The 23564-nt window shown below is 39.8% G+C and overlaps 1 protein-coding gene across 1 annotated transcript in view; it reads right to left on the bottom strand.

Moving 5' to 3' along the window:
* The window catches only part of FER (FER tyrosine kinase), a 247172-nt gene that overhangs the window by 68123 nt on the left and 155485 nt on the right, over window positions 1–23564 (bottom strand). Inside the window, exons 14-15 of the mRNA XM_064439290.1 lie at window positions 6749–6805; window positions 1422–1537 (exon numbers count right to left, since the gene is read on the bottom strand). Coding sequence (XP_064295360.1) covers window positions 1422–1537; window positions 6749–6805 — 173 coding nt within the window. The remainder of the gene's footprint in view (window positions 1–1421; window positions 1538–6748; window positions 6806–23564) is intronic.

The raw sequence follows: 23564 nt of genomic DNA, 5'->3' as shown, positions 1-23564 counted from the left end.
ACAGATCAATCACCACTCCGTTTGAAATGGAGGGCATGCTGATTCACTAACAAATCAAGACTGAACACTATATTATTCTTATTGTAATTTCACCATTTGTCTACATAAGATTTGTCTATATAACTAAAAATGGCCTGACAGATTTCCAGTTTCTCAAGAACCCTTGCAATTAAATAGCATTTCAGTGGTGGACCAGAAGCAGAGCTACATCAAAAGGGCATGCACAGCATGTCTCTACACTTGCCTGCTGCACTTTTCAAATGCACACTCACTTCAATTTCACTTTAAAAGACTAATTAATACAGTAAGTTCTAAAAGAATATAAGGACAGCAATTTTAATTTTGGGAATTAAACAAAAATATTTACATCTTACACAATACTTTAATAAGAACATTTGCAGCCTAAAACAGCATGCTGTGATTTATAAGTGAAATGAAGGGCAAGGAAGAATTCTACAGAGACCTTGTAACTTGAATGTTTCTTCTACTATTTACTGACTTGAAGCGCCTCCTCTTTTTCCCTTTTTTTCTAGGATCAAGAGTAAAATACTAACACACCTGGTACATATATATTTAGTGAGAAATAACACTTTTTTTTTTCAGACTAACACTGCTCCATTAGTGGCAGGGTGCTTAACAAATGAAACATCCCTGCTGCTGCCTAGTTAACGAGCTGTTTAAAATTTTTCAATACATACAGTGGCTGATCTTCATTCTCTAAATGTAGATAGTATCTTTTACTTTTCAATACTGGTCATAGTAGTTTGGGAGTAAAAATTAAAACATATGAAGCTTCACAGCAAGAGGGATCAAGTTAATTTAAACTGTTGTGAAATTATCTCAATACACCCCTCTATCCTGAGGTCTCAGAACCCACCTATCTACATCAGCCTACACTCAGAATAGTTAGCATATTGTGGCATGATTGTCATTTGAAAAATAAGTATGCAATCATGTGCTGCCAGCATAAAATACCTCTATGGGAATGAACCCTTACAAAGAGAAAATTACTAAATGGGGTCTCTGTGGTAAACTAGCCACATTTGATCAGCTCTATTAGTCATGCATGTAAGGTAGGATTTATGACCGGTATAATCACATTTAAATTAACAGCATCTTCCAAGTCCTTTTATCCCAATCCTCATGGTCCATCTCAGAAGTTCTAAATGAAAACACTTAAAACAACAAAACTGTGTTTTATAGGCATAGCTTGCTTTTCCAAAGAGGTAGTCTCAGCAAGTACAGATGCTAGTGCATTCACACATTAAAAAGGCCCATTTTAGTTACCAGGACAACAGTTGTGGAATGTACTGAAGGAAAGAAGAAAAGGAAGAAATTTGGCTAAATCCATCTAGTAATAAAACTTGGGAAAAAACCAAACCACAACAAGTATATATTTCAATTACATTTAGAGAACCTACCTGGCTTCTGACAGAAATTTTATTTTCAATTCCTGAGGAAGATCTTCTTTACAAGTTTTTACAGCAACAGGAGTTTTATCCTTTAATGTTCCCTTATACACCTCACCAAAATTTCCCTGAAATCAGGAAGAAAAAAATTCTAAGTAAATGGAATCTTCACAAATCTCCAGAGAAATAATGCAGACAGCTAATGTAACTAGTACGGAACTTTGAAATGTGTTTATGAAGCCAAATGAGGTTTTCTTCCAGTGTCTACCCCTAACACAACACAGTTCACATAGACATAGTACATATAATATATGAACAGAGAGTATGAGTTCTACTTTGACCTTGCTGGAAAGGGAAAAAAATACATGAATTCTGTAATTTTCTCATAAAACCTCTTAGTAACTTATAAAATCAACACTGATTAATAGAATCAAGTTAGTACATTTTTTTTCCTTAATCTTACTCCTGCATTCTTTCGTATTCACACTCTTGTATTTTACCATTAGTGTTTAATTTGCAGTCTGTAAGAGACCAAAAGATGAACTCTGAAACTAGGACAAAACACATAAAAATAACACAAGCATTCTGACATATACAAGAAAGTAAAAATGCGAAGTAAGAAAAATGAAAACACTGCATATTACTTTTGGTTTTAAATTAAAACCACTCCAAAAAATGTATTGTTGTGTCTACCCTGAATAAAAAGTTATGTGATCCACAATTTTTTTAAAAGCTAAGCTAAGTACTGCTCTACAAAGGCAACTATATAAGGCCTCACATTTGGACAAGACTTTAGAAACTAGCTCCTTTTATAGTCATATTGTCTAGGTCTTCAGCAACATACCCGCAGGGTAAGTTGTTTATTTTTTTAGCTTTCATAGAAGAAAACTGAAATAATAAAGACCATAGAATAACGTCCATCAGATGTATTATTTACTTAAATAAAAACAAAAAGAAAATTAATTAGGATACAAATAGAAGGAAGAAGGAAATTGTGCATTATATAACAGAACAGTGGCATCAGTGAAAAAACCCCAGAGAAGAAAAATACCCCAAAAGTTAAGATCTCATACTTTTAGTTAAGTTTTGTATTTCCCAAAGAATAAATACAACCCAATTTTAACTCTACAGCTGGTTAATCTCCACATGATTTCACTTCTGTGTCATGGTATCTGGAGCTACATGTAACTTCAACAAACACCAAAACTCTGCTGAAAATGTTTTTCTTTCTTTCCTGAGTGATGAAGATTTCTTTACATCATGCATTTGAATACTGTATTGCTAAAGGAAGAAGACAGAAAATGAAAAACAGAAAATCACAGATGGAAAATAGTAACACACTGCTAGTAACAAGGTAAGAAATTTAGGCCTAAACACAGGTTTCCACTATTATTTTATATACCCTAGGATAAGTAAGATATAGCTGGCAAGCAAGGCATAGGATCTATTATAGCAATCTGCCCTCCTGAAATAGCACTTCTAGAGGCCAGGACACTACCTCTGATATCTAAAATGGCACAAGGTGCCCAAAGGTAGGAAGCCAAGCCACCCCCAACACACTTTGCCTCTAGCCTTCCGGTTAGAAGTCTTTAACAGTGAAAGCTGAACCTACTTAAGGGACTACTTAAGTATAGGAAATGCTTTTTTTCTTTATTTGAGATATTTAATTATTATTGTATATATTATTTTTAATTTAACATCTTCCTTTGATACAACTTCCATTTTGTAGGGTATGATAAAATTAATACTTAGTAAATAAACAGACCATCACTCCTGAGGTGAAGGAAAATCTTTGTCTTTTCTAAAGTTTGTATCCTCTTATGCATTAAGCTTTCATGATCTTCCTACTCATCTTTTCCAGGCAACTCGAGATTTTATACACCGTAAGATTTTTCACCTCCGTGGTGAATGGTTGTAGTTTATTCACAATTTTCTGATAGGGATGGTGATGGTCCCGTCAACCTTATCTTTTCCAGTTTGACTATATCGTTTTAGAGATGGATGCAAAACAGATATATACTGTGTTCCAAGAAAGTTTTTATCCTGTTCTGTGTTTTTTAAAGAACATATCTTTCTAACCTCACTTTTAAGCACTAAGATGTCTTTACTGAATGTTAAAAATGCTTTGTGCCAAAAACATACAATGCACATGTGAATCCAGTTTAATGAATTAATCAATTTTCAGATTGCTTTGACTGACTTTACTCATAAAGACTAATCTATATTTATCCTTTAACATGACAAAACTCTTCTAATGCCTTCAACATCTTTATTTTTCTCCCTTGATACTCCTCTGTTTAAGGATGTGAAGCTGTCATAGTACCTGCATTTTATGAAGACACAGCTCACTCTACCGTCAGATAATAAATTTTGTCATTTTACACTTCCAAAGAGATTTTATCCTGGGTAACAGAATTTTCTGACAGTATCTAATTTCCCCATTTCTTGACCAGTTTATAAATTCTTTTAGTGTGTATCATATTCAGACTGTAATTATTGCTTTCATTTGTCTCCTCGTTTAAGCCTACTTTCCAGGTTTTGGGAAATCTTCTGGAACACTGTCCAGAGTGACACCCGCAACTCTCTTGGTAGGTGTAAAGGTGCTAAAAATATAACTCTCATATGGGGTTTACCTGATTTTAAAGATTTACAGCTCCTAAGCGGAATTTGTGAAATAAACTACACCACATAAGGATTAATTTAATACATGTGTCATTGAGAAGTGACCTAACATAGAATCATTAAGTTTGAAAAAGACCTCTAGGATCATCAAGTACAACCATCAAACCAACACTACCATGTCTCCTACACCATGCCCTGAAGTGCCACGTCTACACACCTTTTAAATACCTCCAGGGATGGTGACCCCACCACCCCTCTGGGCAGCCTGTTCCAATGCCTGACCACTCTTTCAATAAAGATGTTTTTCCTAATATCCAATCTAAACCTCCCATGATGCAACTTGAGGCCATTACCTCTCATCCGATCACTAGTGACCTGGGAGAAGAGACCAACACCACCCTTGCTAGAACCTCCTTTCACATAGTTGTAGAGAGTGATCAGGTCTCCCCTCAGCCTCCTCCAGGCTAAGCAACCCCAGTTCCCTCAGCCGCTCCTCATAAGACCTGCTCTCCAGACCCTTCACCAGTTTCATTGCCCTTCTTTGGACACGCTCCAGCACCTCAATGTCCTTCTTGTAGTGAGGGGCACAAAAATGAACACAGCATTCAAGGTATGGTCTCACCAGTGCCGAGTACAGGGGCACGATCGCCTCCCTGCTCCTGCTGGCCACACTATTCCTGATACAAGCCAGGAAGCTGTTGGCCTTCTTGGCCGCGTGAGCACCCTGCTGGCTCATGTTCAGCCAGCTGTCAGCCAGCACCCCCAGGTCGTTTTGCTCCAGGCAGCTCTCCAGCCACTCCTCCCTAAGCCTGTAGCGTTGCATGGGGTTGTTGTGACCCAAGTGCAGGACCCGGCACTTGGCCTTGTTGAATCTCATACAATTGGCCTCAGCCCATCGATCCAGCCTGTACAGGTCCCTCTGTAGGGCCTTCCTGTCCTCCAGCAGATCAACACTTCCACCGAACTTGGTGTCACCTGCAAACTTACTCAGGGTGCACTCAATCCCCTCATCCAAATCACTGATAAAGACATTAAAGAAGACTGGCCACAAAACTCAGCCCTGGGGAACGCCACCTGTGACCAGCTGCCAACACACTTTAACTCCATTCACCACAACTCTCTGGGCTCGGCCATCCAGCCAGTTTTTTACCCAGCAAAGAGTACACCTGTCTAAGCCATGAGCAGCCAGCTTCTCTTGGAGGATGCTGTGGGAGACAGTGTCAAAGGCTTTGCTAAAGTCCAGGTAGACAACATCCACAGTCTTTCCCTCGACCACCAGGCGGGTCACCTGGTCATAGAAGGAGATCATGTTGGTCAGGCAGGACCTGCCGTTCATGAACGCATACTCGATGGGCCTGATCCCCTGGCTGTCCTCCACATGCTTGGTGAGATCACTCAAGATGAACCGCTCCATAACCTTCCCCGGTATCGAGGTCAGGCTGATAAGCCTGTAGTTCCCTGGATCTTCCTTCCAGCCCTTCTTGTAGAGGGGTGTCACATCAGCAAGCCTCCAGTCATTTGGGACCTCCCCTGTTAACCAGGACTGATGGTAAATGTTGGAGGGTGGCTTGCTGAGCTCTTCCACCAGCTCCGTCAGTACTCTCAGGTGGGTCCCACCCAGCCCCATACACCTGTGAGTATCCAGGCAGCTCAGCAGGTCATAAACTGCTTCCTCCTGGATTATGGGAGGTTTACTTGGCTCTCTGTCCCTGCCCTCCAGCTCAGGGGGCTGAATTCCCTGGGCATAACTGGTCTCACTATTAAAGACTGAGGCAAAGGAGGCGTTAAGTGCCTCAGCCTTTTCCTCATCCCTGGTGGCAATGTTCCCCCATGCATCCAAGAGAGGATGGGGATTCTCCGTGGCTCTCTTTTTCTTGTTCATATATTTGTAAAAACAGTTTTTTGTTATCCCTCACAACAGTGGCCAGATTGAGCTCTAGCTGGGTTTTTGCCTTTCTAATTTTCTCTCTGCATGACCTAACAAGATCCCTGTACTCTCTTGAGTTGCCTGCCCCTTCTTCCAAAAGTGGTAAACTCTCCTTTTTTTCCTGCATTCCAACAAAAGCTCTCTGTTCAGCCAGGCCAGTCGTCTTCCCTGCCGGTTTGTCTTTCGGCACATGGGAACAGTCTGCTCCTGCACCTGCCAGCCTTCCTTCCTGAAGTGTGCCCAGCCTTCCTGAACCCCTTTGCTCTTCAGGACTGTCCCCCAAGGGACTCTGTCAACCAGTGTCCTGAACAGGCCAAAGTCTGCCCTCTGGAAGTCAATAATCATACAAAAGCAACAAACATTTATTTTAAGAAATATTGATTTAATCATCATGTTATACCAAATTTTATATATAGATACATAAGTTTTATACCTTAGTGCATAAACATAAATCTGTTTTTTATTTATATTTTGCAACAATGTATTTTGTAAGACTACACAATGTATAATAGCCACATTTTGCTTTATCGATAGCTAGGTAGCTTAAAAGCCTTCCAAAAGAGAAAAATGTTCATGCTAGTTAAACACTTTCAGCACACACATTATATCATTTAACAGTAAATGTGATTTACATTTGTTTAAAGCACAATGCTGTCTCTTGTGTATTAAAGGAATTGATAGAAAAATTGCATACCACAGTAATTTAAAACATAAGGGAACTAGGAAATGTATAGGATTAATGATTAATATGTATTTATTTAAAGGTTATTTACCTCACTTGATTACTTACTTTGCCAAGTAATTCTCCCAGTGTGACATCTTCATGATTGAGAACCCATTTCTTATCCTATGGAAAAGAAAGGAAAGAAGGATTTTCAGTCTGTGCAAATATGTAAGATAGCTTCTATAATACGTATTTCAGCAGAAATTGAGCTAAAGAAGCCTTATATTCAGACCGCTCAAGCTAAAGCATGCCAGAAAGTAAGAAATCTAAGTGTTTATACAATGGAGTTTAGTATGGCAATATTTTACCGTAAAATCTTTAAATATATCATATAGCAAATTTCTATCAGAAGATTAAGACTACACCATGACAGTAGGTATGTAGATAGAGCACTATGCAAATTTTCACACAAGCTCTTGAAATGACATCTAGTGCCTCGTTTTTAACAATTACCTTAATCAAAATCAGACGAGAAAAGTTCATTTTAGTGTACGAAATAACTTATTGCTCGATCAAAAAAACTTTTTTCTCCATTGTACATGAAAAAGAACTCATTTTTCTCCTTAGGAGCAAGACACATATTTGTGTCTTACGTCTTCTGCGGTAGTTTGAAATATTACAGGCAACTACTTGAAAAGACAACATAACAACTGCCAGTTAAGGTATCTGTTCAATTTTGATGACAATACAGCAAATATTCTGCGACAGTCTGAAGACATATCAAAAACAATTATAAACTTCTTGCTACACAGTCATATTTAATAAATACTTAGCTAAAATGTTAGAGTAGGGTATTTTAAATCTAATCCGTATTTACTACTTTTCCATTTTATTTCTCTATTAGCACCTCATCTAATTATCACCTCACAAACACTATTATTACTATTCATGTCCTAAGCATTCTTCACTGCTAATGGAAAAGGCAAATATCTAAAAAAGCACATTAAATAATTTCTCATTAAAGCTCACAGAAAACCAAGCCAAACATGCTGGCTTTGAGGAACACCTAGTATATCGGATTACTAGGTTTTCTGAACCATGGAGGACCTGAGGTAATCCTGAAGTGGAAGACTTGTCGTACATCAAAGTGTTAGTGATCCACACAAGAGGTAACCAGAGTGAGCCCAGGCCTGTGCTGTGCTGTGTAACTTCATTGGATGCAGGATAAACTCAGCCAGCAGACTGCAAACAGAGGCTGCAGGCAGTTCTTACTGGGTACCAGCACTTATGCCACCTGCATGGCCTTGCCTTTATTTACAAGTGCTCCAAGAAGTTCTCACATGGATATCCTTTCTCTTTGCCAGCATAAATAATATACAGTTGTTTCCTTTTAAGAAAGTCCTGGTTTAGCTCGAATTACCAAAATGTGAGAATCTCTGCTACAGGCAGGGATTGCCCGCATGCTTCATGTGGATCAGTGGCCCATTCACTGCTACACCCACACAGGGCTTCCACTGTCTAAAGGGATGCAAGATTGTCTATACTATTCTCTTCTTATGGTGTTAGTTCTAATAGTATTTTAAATTATACCTTACAGACTCTTGAGTGCTTTTCTTACAGCACCTCCTGGTGCAAAATGGGATCTTTCCAATGTGTGTGAATACCTGATGGCAAGCAATGAAGAAACTGGAGCCAGACTCTTCTCAGTGGTGCTCAGTGACAGCACAAGAAGCAATGGGCACAAATTAGAAAATGGGAAATTCATTCTGAACAGGACTAAACACGTTTTTAGTGTGAGGGTGGACAAAGACCAAAACAGGCTACCCAGAGAGATTTCAGAGTCTTTATCTGTGGAGACATTCAAAACCCAACTGGACACAGTCCTGGGAAACCAACAGTAGTTGAACCTGCCTGAATATGGGGGGTTATACTAGAGAATCTCAAGAATACCCTTCCAACCTAAATGAGCCTTTGATTCAAACACAGAGAAAAACCTTCTGTATGTAAATAGACCATAAAATCACAGAATGGTTTTGGTTGAAAGGGACCTTTAAAGATCATCTAGGTCTAACCCTGCCATGGGCAGGGACATCTTTCACTAGACCAGGTTGCTCAAAGGCCCATCCTACCTGACCTTGAACTTTCCAATGATGGGGCATCCACAACTTCTTTGGGCAACCTGTTCCAGTGTCTCACCAGCATTACAAAAAAAAATTCTTCCTTGTATCCAATCTAAACCTACCCTAATTCTGTCTAAAACTGTTTCTCCTTTTCCTGTGACTACAGGCTCTGGCAAAATCTCTCCATCTTTCTTGTAAGTCCCCTTTAAATATTGAAGGCCACAATAAAGGCCACAATAAGGTCTCCCAAAAGCCTTCACTTCTCCAGGCTGAACAACCCCAACTTTCTCAGCCTGTCTTCATAGCAGAGGTATTCCAGGCCTCTGATCATCTTCATGGCCAACAGGTCCATGCCATTCTTGTACTGGAGATCCCAGAGCTGAACACAGAACTTCAAGTGGGGTCTCATGAGAGTGATGTAGAAGGGGAGAATCACCTCTCTGACCTGCTGGCCACGCTTCTTTTGACGCAGCCCAGGATATGGTTGGCTTTCTGGGCTGCAAGTGCGCATTGCTGGGTCATGCTGAGCTTCTCAGTAACCAACACCCCTAAGTCCTTCTCCTCAGGGCTGCTTTCAATACACTCACCCCCCAGAGTGTACTGACACTGGGCGTTGCCCTGACACGGATGCAGGACCTTGCACTTCACCTTGTTGACCTTCATGAGGTTCAGTAGGTCCCACTCTTCAAGCCTGTCAAGGTCCCTCTAGATGGCATACCTTCCCTCAAGTGTATCAGCTACACTACTCAGCTCGGTGTCATCTGCAAACTTGCTGAGCGTGCACTCAATCCCACTGTCTGTGTCATTAATAATGATATTGAACACTACCAGTCCCAGTACGAACCCCTGAGGGATACCATGTGTTACTGATCTCCCATTTGGACATTGAGCCCTTCACTATAACTCTTTGGATGCAGCCATCTAACCTATTCCTTATCCATCAAACCCATCTCTCTCTAATTCAGCAACATGGATGTTGTGTGGGGAATTTGTTCCCTTGTTATAGGAACAGCTGGCTTGTAGTATGCTAGGTCAGGTCATGTTATCTGCCAGGAACCAGGTATTACGTTAAAAAGTTTTCTGCCAAAGACTAAATCCTAACAGAAGGCACTGCAACAGTCATCACTGTCTTTAATACACTTCCAAATTTAAAAGAAAATGCAGAATGTATAATTATTGTTTTTTTAGTTATTAGTGAGACAGACAACCAAAAAGGGAAATTTTGCCTCTCCAGGTAAAAAACGCATTTAAAAAATCATCTATGTATCTATGTACCTATGCCCTGCTGTGGCTGAATCTTAGGTCACTAGTACAGAACACTGAGTACAACCTGAGTACTGAGTTTCATGAAGGACCTTTTTGTAACATAAATCTTAAGAACACCTTAAAAGAAGGTAAAATATATAGAATTTTTTTTTTCAAACAGTGAAAATTCTTCTCCTTCAGATAGGGGCTAAATATTTAACAAAACATTCCCACAGACAGCACTGTGAATCAGCACTACTTTCTTTGACCTACACAACCAGTAAAGTCTGCTGTCAACTCCTAATGAAGATGGAGGCTTGTACTGATTCATGGCTCCCTCTTTTTGCAAGGAGAAAACCATCCAGCCCATAATCCAGAGATGTTCTTGGTAACTGAAAGAATGAAAGGAGTACAGAATTATGATGCACAGTGCTCTTTGCTGGGAAGGTGGCTACTCATTACTATCCTCCACATTTTCTGAAGGACACAATTCAGCAGAGAAAAAAGGGAGGATGAGAATCAGTACTACTGCAATTTCTATGTATTATGTCACAAAACCACACAGACTCTTGACCCTGTAAGCTGTGCTCAGTGCATATTCTAGAGACTCTCTGAATGCCTTTATTCACCCAAACTTCCAGCACACAACTTCTGTCAGCCCCATCATGTGAATTCCTGTACATCACCACCATGCTCTGTGATAGGATCCACGTTTTGCCATTCCTCTTCCCTGGGTGTGGCATTAGGACGCTTGCGAGTAACTAACTATCTCAATTGACTTTTCTTCTATAAACAAGATTCTTCATTAAAACTACTGCCTCAAAGATCAGATATCATAAGCAACGTAATTCCTTCCTCTCCTCCTTTTGATTTTGCTAAAAATCGTAAATGTCCTGTCCACTGAAGATTTTCTAGATATTTTTTGCTGACTGGATGCCTCATTCAGAAGCTGTTACACCATAAACAGATAGGAAGTGCCATCAAACTGCACAATTTGCTTTACCGGTAAAACTTAGGTTTAAGAAAATAACTTGCAAGAAAGCTGTAATGAAAAACCGCACAAAAATGACTACTTGGAGGTAATAACATAATGGTTTTTAACCCTGAAAGAAGTACTGTAAAAGCCAAAAAGTTACACAACTAATATTTAATGGATTTATTACCACGTAATTCCAAGGATTCAGTACTTTAGTGAATGACTTTTTGAAAATATTGACAACATGGCATTTCAAAGGCTTGTTTATGAAGAAAAAATATGATACATAATCCTTTAGAGAACTAATTAAAGAAAATGGCACCACAAATGGGAATCAAATGATCTGTTGAAGCATTTGTTATCACCATATCAATACATTAATCACTACCTGTACTTTTCTTATTAAAACTTTGTCATTTATTATACCAGTGTAACCCATTCATCACATTATCATGGTTCTGCCCGATTTTTCACAATCAAACGATTATTCAAAGTTTGATAGGCTTTCTTACTGAAGTTCTTGTTGTTGCCCTGCTAGTATCAGTTTCACAAGGTTCAGTAAATGAATATGCATCTAAATGGTATATAAATAGAGAGTTTGCTGCTTATGAGAGCTTTCTATGAATGGAAATCTTTAATTGCTTTTGTAGATATACAAACTACATCTTAAATTTAGGTGACTTATCACATGTGTCACTCCTGTGGCTACGTGGCTGAGCAGTCTGAAAAGGAGGCAGGTGCTGCTCTAGTGATCCTTTCTCCTTCTAGCTGGACTCTCTTCAGAACTGTTCTTTTACTACTCATCAGACACCATCTGCACAGACCTCAAAAGCAGACAGCTAGAGAAAATTATGCTATCCTTGCCATATTGCCTTCTTTTTGAATGCACTTATCATCATCCATTTAGTCTTTTAACTTGTATATTTACAACATATTCTGAAACCAGGAGTATTTGCCAGACTATCCAGATGAGATTAGCAGAAGATACATTCCATAACACAAATAACAGAACAGAAGCTGTAACCCAGAACTTCTATGTAATTTACCTCTGCTTACCCGTAAGCTTTTCTGTTATGCTCCTCCCTCCAGGTATCTCTCTCTCAGGTTTAGTGAAAGCCTTAAGGACTATCAAAAGAGCAATTTTTTCCCCACTAGAAAGTATTAAAATACAACTCTCCTTCCCTCCGTCCCCTCCCCCTTATAAAGTTTTGACTTTGTGTAAGTGTTATTATTGAGATAAGAAACATAGAATCACCACCCTCGCTAGAACCTCCTTTCACATAGTTGTAGAGAGTGATCAGGTCTCCCCTCAGCCTCCTCCAGGCTAAGCAACCCCAGTTCCCTCAGCCGCTCCTCATAAGACCTGCTCTCCAGACCCTTCACCAGTTTCGCTGCCCTTCTTTGGACACGCTCCAGCACCTCAATGTCCTTCTTGTAGTGAGGGGCACAAAAATGAACACAGCATTCAAGGTATGGTCTCACCAGTGCCGAGTACAGGGGCACGATCGCCTCCCTGCTCCTGCTGGCCACACTATTCCTGATACAAGCCAGGAAGCTGTTGGCCTTCTTGGCCGCGTGAGCACACTGCTGGCTCATGTTCAGCCAGCTGTCAGCCAGCACCCCCAGGTCGTTTTGCTCCAGGCAGCTCTCCAGCCACTCCTCCCCAAGCCTGTAGCGTTGCATGGGGTTGTTGTGACCCAAGTGCAGGACCCGGCACTTGGCCTTGTTGAATCTCATACAATTGGCCTCAGCCCATCGATCCAGCCTGTACAGGTCCCTCTGTAGGGCCTTCCTGTCCTCCAGCAGATCAACACTTCCACCGAACTTGGTGTCACCTGCAAACTCCTGGATAAAAGCAGGCAGCCTTCATACCACACCCTATTCCTTTATTTGGAAAGTAAACTAATTCACTTGAGATTACTTTCTGAAAAAAGTTGAAAAGTTCAGGTGCTGCAGGACACATTTAACACTGTAAACCCTAGGCAGAGAGAAGTGCTTAAGCCCTAGCACCAGCTAAGCCTGTAATTTTCTCCTCAGATTGTAATTTCCTCATAAGGTACATGAGTCCTCATGCACTACGAGGAGAGGCTTGAAACCTAACTCAGGGCTTTGTATTCTGTGATGGCAGTGAAGCACTTCCAACTGTGTTCACTAAGTCCAACCATGAGTTCAACTCTGAAGCTGCAGATTGTCCCTCTGTCCCACAGCACTAGTTAAGTTGAGGAATGCATTTCAGGTAGAAATAATAAGTTAAAAAAGGTTGGAGCTTCACATGCAGTACAGTTTTATCTAATATCTTAAGGCACTTGTGGAATAATACAACCCCTATTAAACTGCACCAAAGCAGTTTCTTCAGCAGAGAGTAAATAATCTAAGAGAAGGGATGCTCTTGTCTATACCATACCAGTGTACAGTTCTGACATTAAAAAAGAAACCCAATTTTCTAATTTACAATACGTTAAATATCCATTTAAATACTGTTTTGAAACAAAGGGTCACTAGTTCAGATAACTGCCTTTAGTTAATAAACTCTAATATGAACAGCATCGCAAGGTGGACAGTAACAAGGACAAGACTATTTCTACTCCAAGTATGTTGTCTCGCTAATTCTGTTCAAATTGCACTGCATCGAATATGTCATCATTCAATATTTTTGGATAGCTGCAAATAATGAAATAAATCAAGCACACAAAGGAATAGATGCATACTTGCATATCATAAATAAAAGTTTGAAATAATGTCTTTTTTCTGTCTGATCATGAACTTCATGATCTTCTGATCAGTGTTTAATTCTGACTGTGAATAGAACGTATTTCTCCAGTTGTTAAATGCTATTACTCTACAGATTAATCATGTGTACAGAAGATAAAAGTTACAAATGTGACAACAAAATGGGAGATAAAATAATAATATATAAAAATATAAATATGAAATATAAAAATATAAATTATAAAAATATAAATCTTAAATAATCTATAGTGTATCTATAGACAAACAGACACTGTAATGCCCATCAGTGTGAGTCACAGAAACTTCCATTTCAAGAGTGTTGTTTCTAAATCAAATAGAGCAAATCCACCACAATTCTGTACCTAATCATAAACTAATCTGGACAAGAAAGGAAGACAGAACTATTGAGACTATTAGTGCCATTACTATTCCCCGCCCAGAAGGAACCTGCTTATGATGTTGTCCTCTTCTTGTAACACCACTATAAATCTGTTTACCTCATGCTTGCTCAGATTTTTGTTTTGTTAATCTTGGACCGCAGAATATAAAAGCACTTCAGACAAATCCAGTTACAGAAATTAGTGCTTGAGCACACTTGTTTGTTATCTTAATGATATACCTTATTTCCAAATGGGATTACTTAAGAAAACCAGAAACTTTACCATATTCTACTTTATGTCCTGCAGTTTCCCCTAGGAGGGGAAACTGAATTACATGAATGCCATACTTCTTAGCCAAGCACAGTAACTGTCTTGGCTCAGCTTGCATAAAGCTTCATTGCCTCTTGGGAGGTAACCCTTTATCAAGGGTTTTTTTGCTACTTGGCAAAAGCATGCTTTCGAGATTCTCTGTGGAAGAATATGAGGGAAATGACAAAGATAACTAACACACAGGAAGGAACCGCCTCAAGGTGGAGACTTCTTGGGATGAAAGCAAGAACCCTACTGAGACTGCCCCATTTAGTACACGGTTGTTTCCACAGCAGGAAAAGGGGTTCCTTGTTTCCCAGCTGGGAAAGGCATCACTGTCTTCTGAAGACAAATCCTCCCACGAATTTTCTTCAATTGTTTTACTATTCCCTGCTTATTCTTCCTCATTAGTTACTAAGCAGCTGGAGTGACAGTGTGTAGTGAGGGCTGGCACCTCCCTGGGGCTGAGCAGCCATGGGAGATCCCTGGCCAGTAGAGTTGGGGCTCACCAGCCAGGACCCACCACATTGCCCTCAGAGAGGGAGCAGGATAGGTCACAGGGACAGCCCCAAGTTCAGATCAGCCAGGTGATAAAGCAGGTCTGGGGTCAAGGCAGGATGTTAGCGTGTGGGCTGGGGTCAGGGTGAAGGTCAGTGAGAGAAACCAGCGTCAGGCACAGCCCCATGACCAGTGGGCAGGTTCATAGTGAGGAGGCAGTGCCAGGGCCAGTCAAGAAGCCAGCCAGGGGTGGGTCAGTGTCCAGGACCAGATGGACAGGGCATGTGGCCAGGCACAGGCAGGGCTGTGAGGCAGCAGGAGCTGGGGCTTGGGTGGGGCTGAGCAGCAGAGCCTCAGCCGAGAGCAGCTCCCATGGGACGGGGTTCAGCCCTGCCTGAGACCTTCACCCCAAGGGGATGAACATCCAGCTGAAGGCTGGACAGAGCAGCCCTCAGATGCATTATCGTATGTTGGTTCTGAGCTCTGGCCCAGAGTAGGGATGCTCTCAGGGCCCTTACTGAGCTAGCTGTTGACTAATAACATGTTTGGAGTCCTATCATTACATCTAACCTTTGAAGATACTGCTAGACCAACTGTTGCCTAAATACTGAGAAGCAAGCTGTCAACTAGGCAATTTACACAGTGGAGAACTTGGTCAGCCTTGACACTGCTACCCTTCCCCAGTGCTCAGGTACTAGCTAACATTCATGATACTGAAGGTTTATATAACCAACAGTTTGGTAGTGAGTACCTTTCCAGACTTTCTGAGGCTATCCAGGATACTTGTTTCTTTTCAACAAAGACAAACATTTTCAAACAGGAGAGTTATTTCAGGAGTTGACTGTAACTAGCAAAAAAATACCTCAAACAAACCAGTAATTAAAGAAATTAAACCTTCAACTGTGAAAAAGAATACTCCAAAAATAATCAGAAATTTCTCTTTTTACTTTTAAAATAAAGTATTGTGTATATGAGAAGATGTTAGTAAGTCTCGTGGGTCCCCGGGCCACAGCAAGTTTCAAGCCTTGAGTAATCAGCAGGGAATCAATCATGCAGGACCTTTCAGTGGAGATGCAGCTACTGAAGTTGTGTGCAAGGCTACTGAGGCCATGCTATGAACAGCAGATGGTCTCTGTACAACATGCCATCTTATTTTTGTTTTTCTGAGCTACAAGATTGAAATGCTATCACTATTACCCTAAATTTCTTCCAAACACGTAAGCAAAAGTCTGAGGTGCAGTTTTCCCCTGCCTATCTCCCTTCATTAGCAGAAACCACATCAAAAGATCACAAATTATTATGCCAGGAAGAAGGCTTACAAATTAGTTTCAGTAAATTATAACAGCTTTCAATAAAATGGAAAACATAACCCAGAATGAATACTTAGTGTTCAAATTCCCCTAGCATTACTTTTCTGTAATTTTTGGTAACAATTTCAATCATGAAGAAGTCTAAAATGGTTCTTTTTCAAATTAACAACCAGCAGTAAGGCAATTAGATACTAAATATTTAAAAAACAGACATTTTAGGAATTATATAAGAATTTATGAGCCACAGCTTAAATACTCTGTTTTAAAAATCTTACCATTTCTAACAGGAAAGAGAACAAGGATTAAAAAGAAAATGCCACCTGTGCTTATACTCTGTTACAGTCTACAATCAAACAAAAACAAGATTCTTACCCAGACTCCAAAAGAAGATATGTAAATGAGGAAGAGTGAGCAACTCTTGATCAGGTTCCATGACAGTATGAAAAGGTAAGACTTCTACGTTATCATCACTGTTATTTACTTATCTCACATTCTCTGCTACATTATTTACTGAAGCTACTTCAGACCATACCAAAATCATAAAGCTAGATGACATAATGCTAATGAAGGCAGGATCTGAAGGCAAATTCTGCCACTGCTTTTAATCATTAGCTGATGTAATGAAAGCAAAATAGGTTAAAAACCTCTAGAAATGGTAAACTTTAATTGATTTAGGGAACACCAAAATGACTCAACCAAAAGCAAAACATTGCTTTGAGAGAAAAGAAAACAAGAGACTTCCCAACTTAAGAGTCTATCTGAACACAGCACAGAGAATTTACCAAAAAGCCTAAATATCCCTCCCCTTTTCCCCACCTCAGTAAATTCTATGTTAACATTCCCCTAAAAAAAAAAACATAAACCAGAGAAATATTGTCAGCATCTTATGAGTATGGCACATGAACATGCATTATGCCTGTTTCTTCACGTTGTAAGCAGAAAAAAATTGCATTCAGAAAAATCTTTTGGCAAGCAGTATTTGCTCTCCTTCTTCCAACTGAAACAGAAAATAACAATCGTACGAATTACTGCAGCTAAGAGCAATTTTTCTACAACAACAAAAATGGAAAGTCAATCTTTCATTTTCAGTATTAAGGATAATTAGACTAAGATTCTTTTTAATGGCTGGGAAAATCATAATCACAGATAATTTTTTGTCACATGGGTGTTCAAATATCACTTATCAGAACTTGATGAATCAGAGGGAAAAAGGAAAGCAACAGTTGTGTACATGTCTATAGGGCCTATCAGTGTGGAGATAAGAAATTACCTCTTGAAGAAGTACTATTTCTGACGCCACCTATGCCAGTAGATCTAATGTGCATATCAATTTCATGAATCATAAACTGTGTTTCAAGTACTTCAGATTAAGTACAGAAATAAAGGTAGTGAGTGGAAAAGATTTTTCATAAGAACAACTGAGTTTTACAGAAGGGGTTTTCAAAAACCCCACTGACAACTTCTTTAAAACTGTTTCAGAATAAAGATTCATGAGCTGTAAAAATTGTTATAGAAGCTGTTTTGTATTATTATCAGCAATGTATTAAACCACACTGATGAAAATCAATGTGAGCTGTAAAACAGAGTAATAGTGCAGATAGGTTTACCTCCCTGCAAAAAGTACTATTTCATCTGACTTGTTATTGTTCCATAAAAAACCACTGTGAAGTTCAACCTTTCTGCTAAACCAAATTCTAAATGCCCATAAAGCAAGAGGATAGAACTGAGATTTGCATAAACTACTATTCAGGATAACCTCAGATTGACTGCACAGCTTTTCTTTGAGCATTCTTTCTTGAAAATCAATAGACAAAATGACCATAGAAGTCAACACACAAACCCAGTTTTCTTCACTGTTTTTTTGAAGGATGTGCAGTATTTCCCTATGTTTATATTCTCTCATTCATCAAAGGACTAGAAAGATGCTGAGGATCTTTCAGGAAATAAAGAAAAATAAAGGAGAAAAAAAACCTGAGAAGGAACAAGACATAGAATGTGAAATCCTTAAGCACTGGAAAAGGAAAGTGAAGTTTATATCAAAACCATTATATTTCAAACATGTTAAGGAAACCTACAGTATTGCTCTCTACTCAATAGAGTAAATTCAGCTCCCAAACTGAAGTACTCTGAACCACCTGTTAACCAAATATATGCAGAGAAATTATCTGCCTTTATCAGATATGCCCTCTAAAACAGTGGAAGTCGTCTGTACACTCAAAGGCAAACAAAACTGCATGATAACGTAGTTTTTAATTTTAAATTCCTGTATGATTTAAAGTGAGAGGAATGCAAAAGCACAGTCATATTATGCACACATGCATAAATACACTCAAATTGTTAAAATAGGTTAAAATACTTCCATACAGGCAACTTTTACCTCCACACGAAGTATGTACAGCTGGGGTTGGGGACTACAGATGTATATAAAAATGTCCAAGAGAGCCTCCTTGAACTATGTAACATACTTAGGCCCGTACAGGTCCCATCCTGACTTAACTTCAAAACATCCAGCTTTTTTTGCTTCCAGTTAGATGGTTTCTTTTCCCCAGGAGATAAAACATTTAACTCACTATTTGGCAATATCCACACACTAAGGTATGCTCTCTGCAAGACTCTTCCCTTATATATCCAACAGTCCTTCCAAAATAATTTCTAAATTATAGTGGTTAGTATGCAATACCTTTCAAAGAGCTTCAGTTACACATTACAGCTTCCGCCAAATTAATATTTTGTTTAAAACAAAAGCCTAGGATCCCTCATCCTATCCCTTCCTAGCCACATCTGCTCATCTTGCATTAGTTTTCATAATCTTCACGTAACATGTTAAAACCACAGAAATGGAACAGAATTTACCTGGCAAAATTTCAAATAAACTGTTATATTAGCTTAATTAGTGATTGAGAAAGAACAGGAAAAAGGCAAAGCTGCACAGGGTGGAAAAGTGAGTGAGAACACCCACCCCTCCCACACGTACATACGTTTTTGGCACCAGCAACCTTGAGTAAGCTAAAACATGAAACTGCAGCCTTAATTTATGAGATTTTTTTTTAGTGTGAATGTCAGTAAGCTTTGCCTGCATTCCAACCGAGACAGATGATGGCTTTGAATCAGAAGTCGTACAACATTACATAAATGCCAATAGTTTAAAGGAAGCATGTTGCATTAAGTTTTTTACATCAGACACACCTTGTTCTTTAACAAGATATTGCTAGCTTTTCACATCCCGCTAAATCATTACTTGGAATAGCAAAACCTCTGGGAAATCTCTGGTGGCAGAAAAAAAAGCCAGTCAATGAAGGACACACAGGGTGAAGTGGTACAGACACACCAAGTGGCTCTGCTAAATATTAGCAGCTTCTATTACCACTCACGCACTCTTCTGAATGCTGTATTCAGCAAATGTATTTTTCTCTCCTCTGTTAATGACTTCAGCTTTACAAAATTTTCCTATGTGGTCTTTGGCAATCTATTTTTTGTTGCATCTTACTGTATCTTTTTCTAAAACTCAGAAGTCTGAAAATTAATTATACAGAGTCCTCCTCAATGTATCAGAACTCCTTTTGAGCAAACAGGCCTATAATTAAGCAAACAAATTTACTATTCATACTTTTAAATTTAAAATCTGAACACCAGGAGATAAGGGCAAAACATCTATGTCTACCATTTAACTTCTTTACCTTGCTTTTCTTACTTGAAAAGTACTGTAAGCCTACATGTTTTTCTGCTGGTCATTCTGTGAAACAGCCTCAGAAAGAACCAACCTTTTTCACTTTGTTCAATTGTAGAAAAAGAAATCCACTGAAAGTAGTGTTTTAACATTCACAAGCACCTCACCCTCACATAGATATAGTCCTTCAATTTGACTCCACAGTGTCACACAATGGTTGAGGTCTGCAAACCCTCTCAAGTTTATCAGGTCCACCCGCCCTGCTCAAGCAGGGCCACCTAGAGCCAGTTTTCTAGGACCATGTCCAGACAGCTTCTGATTACCTCTAAGGATGGAGACCCCACCACCCCTCTGGGCAACCTGTGCCAGTGCTTGGTCATCCACACAGGGAAAAGGTGCTTCCTGATGTGCAGGAGGAACCTCCTGTGTTTCAGTCTAGACCCATTGCCTCTGGTCCTGGCACTGGGCACCACTGAAAAGAGCCTGGCTCCGTCCTCTTTGCACCCTCCCTTCAGGTATTTACATACATTGATAAGATCTTCCTGAGCCCTCTCTTCTCCAGGCTGAACATTCACAGTTTGCTCAGCTTTTCTTCACCAGAGAGATGCTCCAGTACATTCATCATCTTGGTGGCCCTTTGTGGGGCTCTCTCCAGTATGCCCAAGTCTCTCTTGTACTGGGAAGACCAGCATCAGGCTCAGCACTCCAGGTGAGGCCTCACCAGTGCTGAGCACAGGGGAAGGACCACCTCCCTCGACGTGCTAGCAATGCTTTGTTTAATGCAGCCCAGGAATCTGCCTTCTTTGACACAAGGACGTGTTGCTGTCTCATGTTCACTTGGGCATCCAGCAGGACCGCCACGTCCTTTTCTGCCAAGCTGCTTTCCGGCTGGGCAGCCCCAAGCCTGTACCCGTCCCTGGGGTTGTTCCTCCGCAGGTGCAGGACTTTGCACTTCCCCCTGTTGAACTGCATGAGGGTCCTGTTGGTCCATTTCTCCAGCCTGTCTGGGTCCCTCAGGATGGCAGCACGGCCCTCTGGTGTATCAGCCCCTCATGCCAGCTTGGTGTCATCAGCAGACTTGCTGAGAGAGCACTCTGCCCTACCACCTAGCTCATTAATGAAGATGTACAACAGCATCAGACCCAGTACTGACTCTTGGGGTACACCATTAGTTACTGGCCTCCAGCTAGAATTTACGCCATGTCTCCTATCACCCTCCTTGGAGGATCATCTTGAGCATAGTACTCACAGTGGACACACTATGTAAATCAGTGGCAACTCTTTTAGGATTCCAAGTGACTGAAAAGACAGAACTCATAACAGCAGTTACTTCAAAATGAACGGATTATGAGATCCATGCACTACCCTAAATAGTACATTAAATACAGTATTTACCATGTAAATAAGGCATTCTGATGTCCTACCTAATCTGGCTCCTGAATTCCTCCTTAATCAACATCTCTCAAACATCCAGTTTCTTTCCTGAGAATTCAGGCACTATTACATATATTTGATGCGCACACCTGATGCAAGAAAAGCCCTACACTTCTTAGCATGCTTCTTCTTTGGGTACCCTCTGCTTCTCCACAACTGAAATGTCAGAAGACAATGGACTTCACCAAATAAGTTTAATTATTTTGTGGCTCAGTCTTGTAGGATAATATCATACCTCTGTAATGAGCTGCCAAGAAACTTAGGTGCAAGCAATCCATAAAGAGTTATCTTATTTTTAGCAGCAGCTACAAGGTTGCTCTGTAACAAGCCCTAAGCCATTGTAGATACTTATGGAAGAGCTTGCTTTGTTTCATAGAAGAGTAGCCTTTTATTTAGGAACTCAATAGCTATTTCCAGCTGAACTACTCACTTTGGAATCACTCGCAGTACAATATGTATAAAAATCAGCTATATATAAATGTTTACGGGTAGAATTTTTTGAGGCTCTCCCACCCTTAAATGTGTATTACTTGCAGCTTACCTTTTGCTCCGTTGCAGACTCCAGCAACCAAAGTTGGTGAAAGAATGCTGAAGAAAGGAAGAATATGTACCCACTATCGCCTGAGCAACGGACATGGGGAAGGTGAGATGCACACACGCTATGTACAGAAGGCTAGGACAAAAAAGCCGCACAGCTCAACCGTTTGGGGAACCTTATGCATGTACAACAGACAGTACACTGGCAAAAGCCCCAGTTACTAGCAAGTAATTTCTCTCAGGGTCAGCTCCAATAACCGTTAACTTCCAAAACACATTAAGACAGTTTCTTTAAAACAGACTTAAAATTTAGGTAACATATATAATTCTAGCACATACATACCGTACTCAGAGTAGTTTGAGTAAAGAATAAATTGTGGTTCTAGATGTTTTTGTTGGAGGACTCCTGAAATATTTTATGTACATCCACGACTTGCTCCACAAAAAATGTGCACTAGAGGTTGATGTGTAAGTCACACCCTTAAGCTCCTGTTCTTGAGCTACAAAGACTATCCTTCAGCTTGTATTATCCAACCATCTTTTCTTAATAAAATAAATAAAACACACACTCATACAAACATAGAAAGGAATCAATCTGTTCTTTAAAGTCCTGTTGGAAAATGAAGCCCAAAACTAAATGGACCATTAAAAATGAATACAAAATTATTGCTGTGATGTCTGTCACAGCAATTGATTCTGTATCTGTCAATACAGAATTAATTCTCTTTATGATGTTTTCCACATTTACACAAGATTATTCAATGTCTGGAATGGTTAATACAGGACACACTCCTTCACTTTAACACTCAGCTTCAGCTTGACCTACTTTCACCCAATATCTACACTTAAAGCTTAACGTTACGCAGCCCATTATGAAAGCAAATAGTCATATACGGTACACATAGAGAAAACACCTTCCAATATTCACATACACTGCTAAATATATTTTCATCACTATAATGTTTATTTTATTAGTAATCTTCAGAGATGTTTATTCTTAGCAGTCTGTATATGAAATCTAATTAAATAGTAAGATTTTTCTTGATGCTTAAAATAGACAAGCCTTGAGTCCACTGCCCTTCTACACACAGTCACATACACACACGCAAAAGTGAAAACTACAAATTCATGAAGTTTCCTTCCATGTATGTGAATAGAGAAGACAATTTGCATCTAAAGAAGACAATGACATGCTACAGGGCAGTGGTACATATCTGCCAGTGACTCTGTGGAAGATGTAGGTACACTAAAGTTGGCAGCTACAGAAATAACAGACATCTGTTCTCTTATTTTTTCCTACCCAGGAAAACCACAGGAAAGTAAGTCTGCTGTAATGCCATCACCTTCCATGCAAGTTTCTTGGAAAGGACTTTGGTGGGAATCCATGAACCACACGCACCATCTTACCATTCCATATGAACCCATATGCTGGCCTCCAAAGCACTGCAGGATCTTTTTATGTTAGGGTGATCTGAATAACGCATTCAGTTTGTGGTATGCATACTGGAACTGCTGGTCCAATTTATGTTCAGCATTGTCAGTCTGCAAGCTATGTAACTATCATTATCGTATTCTTCCAATACATACTGGTGGACACCTCACATGAAGATACACATATGTAAGTCACTATGAATTCCAAAGGAGCCAACTACGACAGACACGATATCCTGCAATCACATGAAGCTCCACAAAAACTAATCTACACTCATGTAGGGAGGTAGTAAGCGTTTAATACT

This window comes from Phalacrocorax carbo, chromosome Z (assembly GCF_963921805.1).
Source record: "Phalacrocorax carbo chromosome Z, bPhaCar2.1, whole genome shotgun sequence".
NCBI lineage: Eukaryota > Metazoa > Chordata > Aves > Suliformes > Phalacrocoracidae > Phalacrocorax > Phalacrocorax carbo.
Note: the sequence above shows the minus strand (reverse complement) of the source record. Positions and strands in the feature narration are given on the sequence as shown.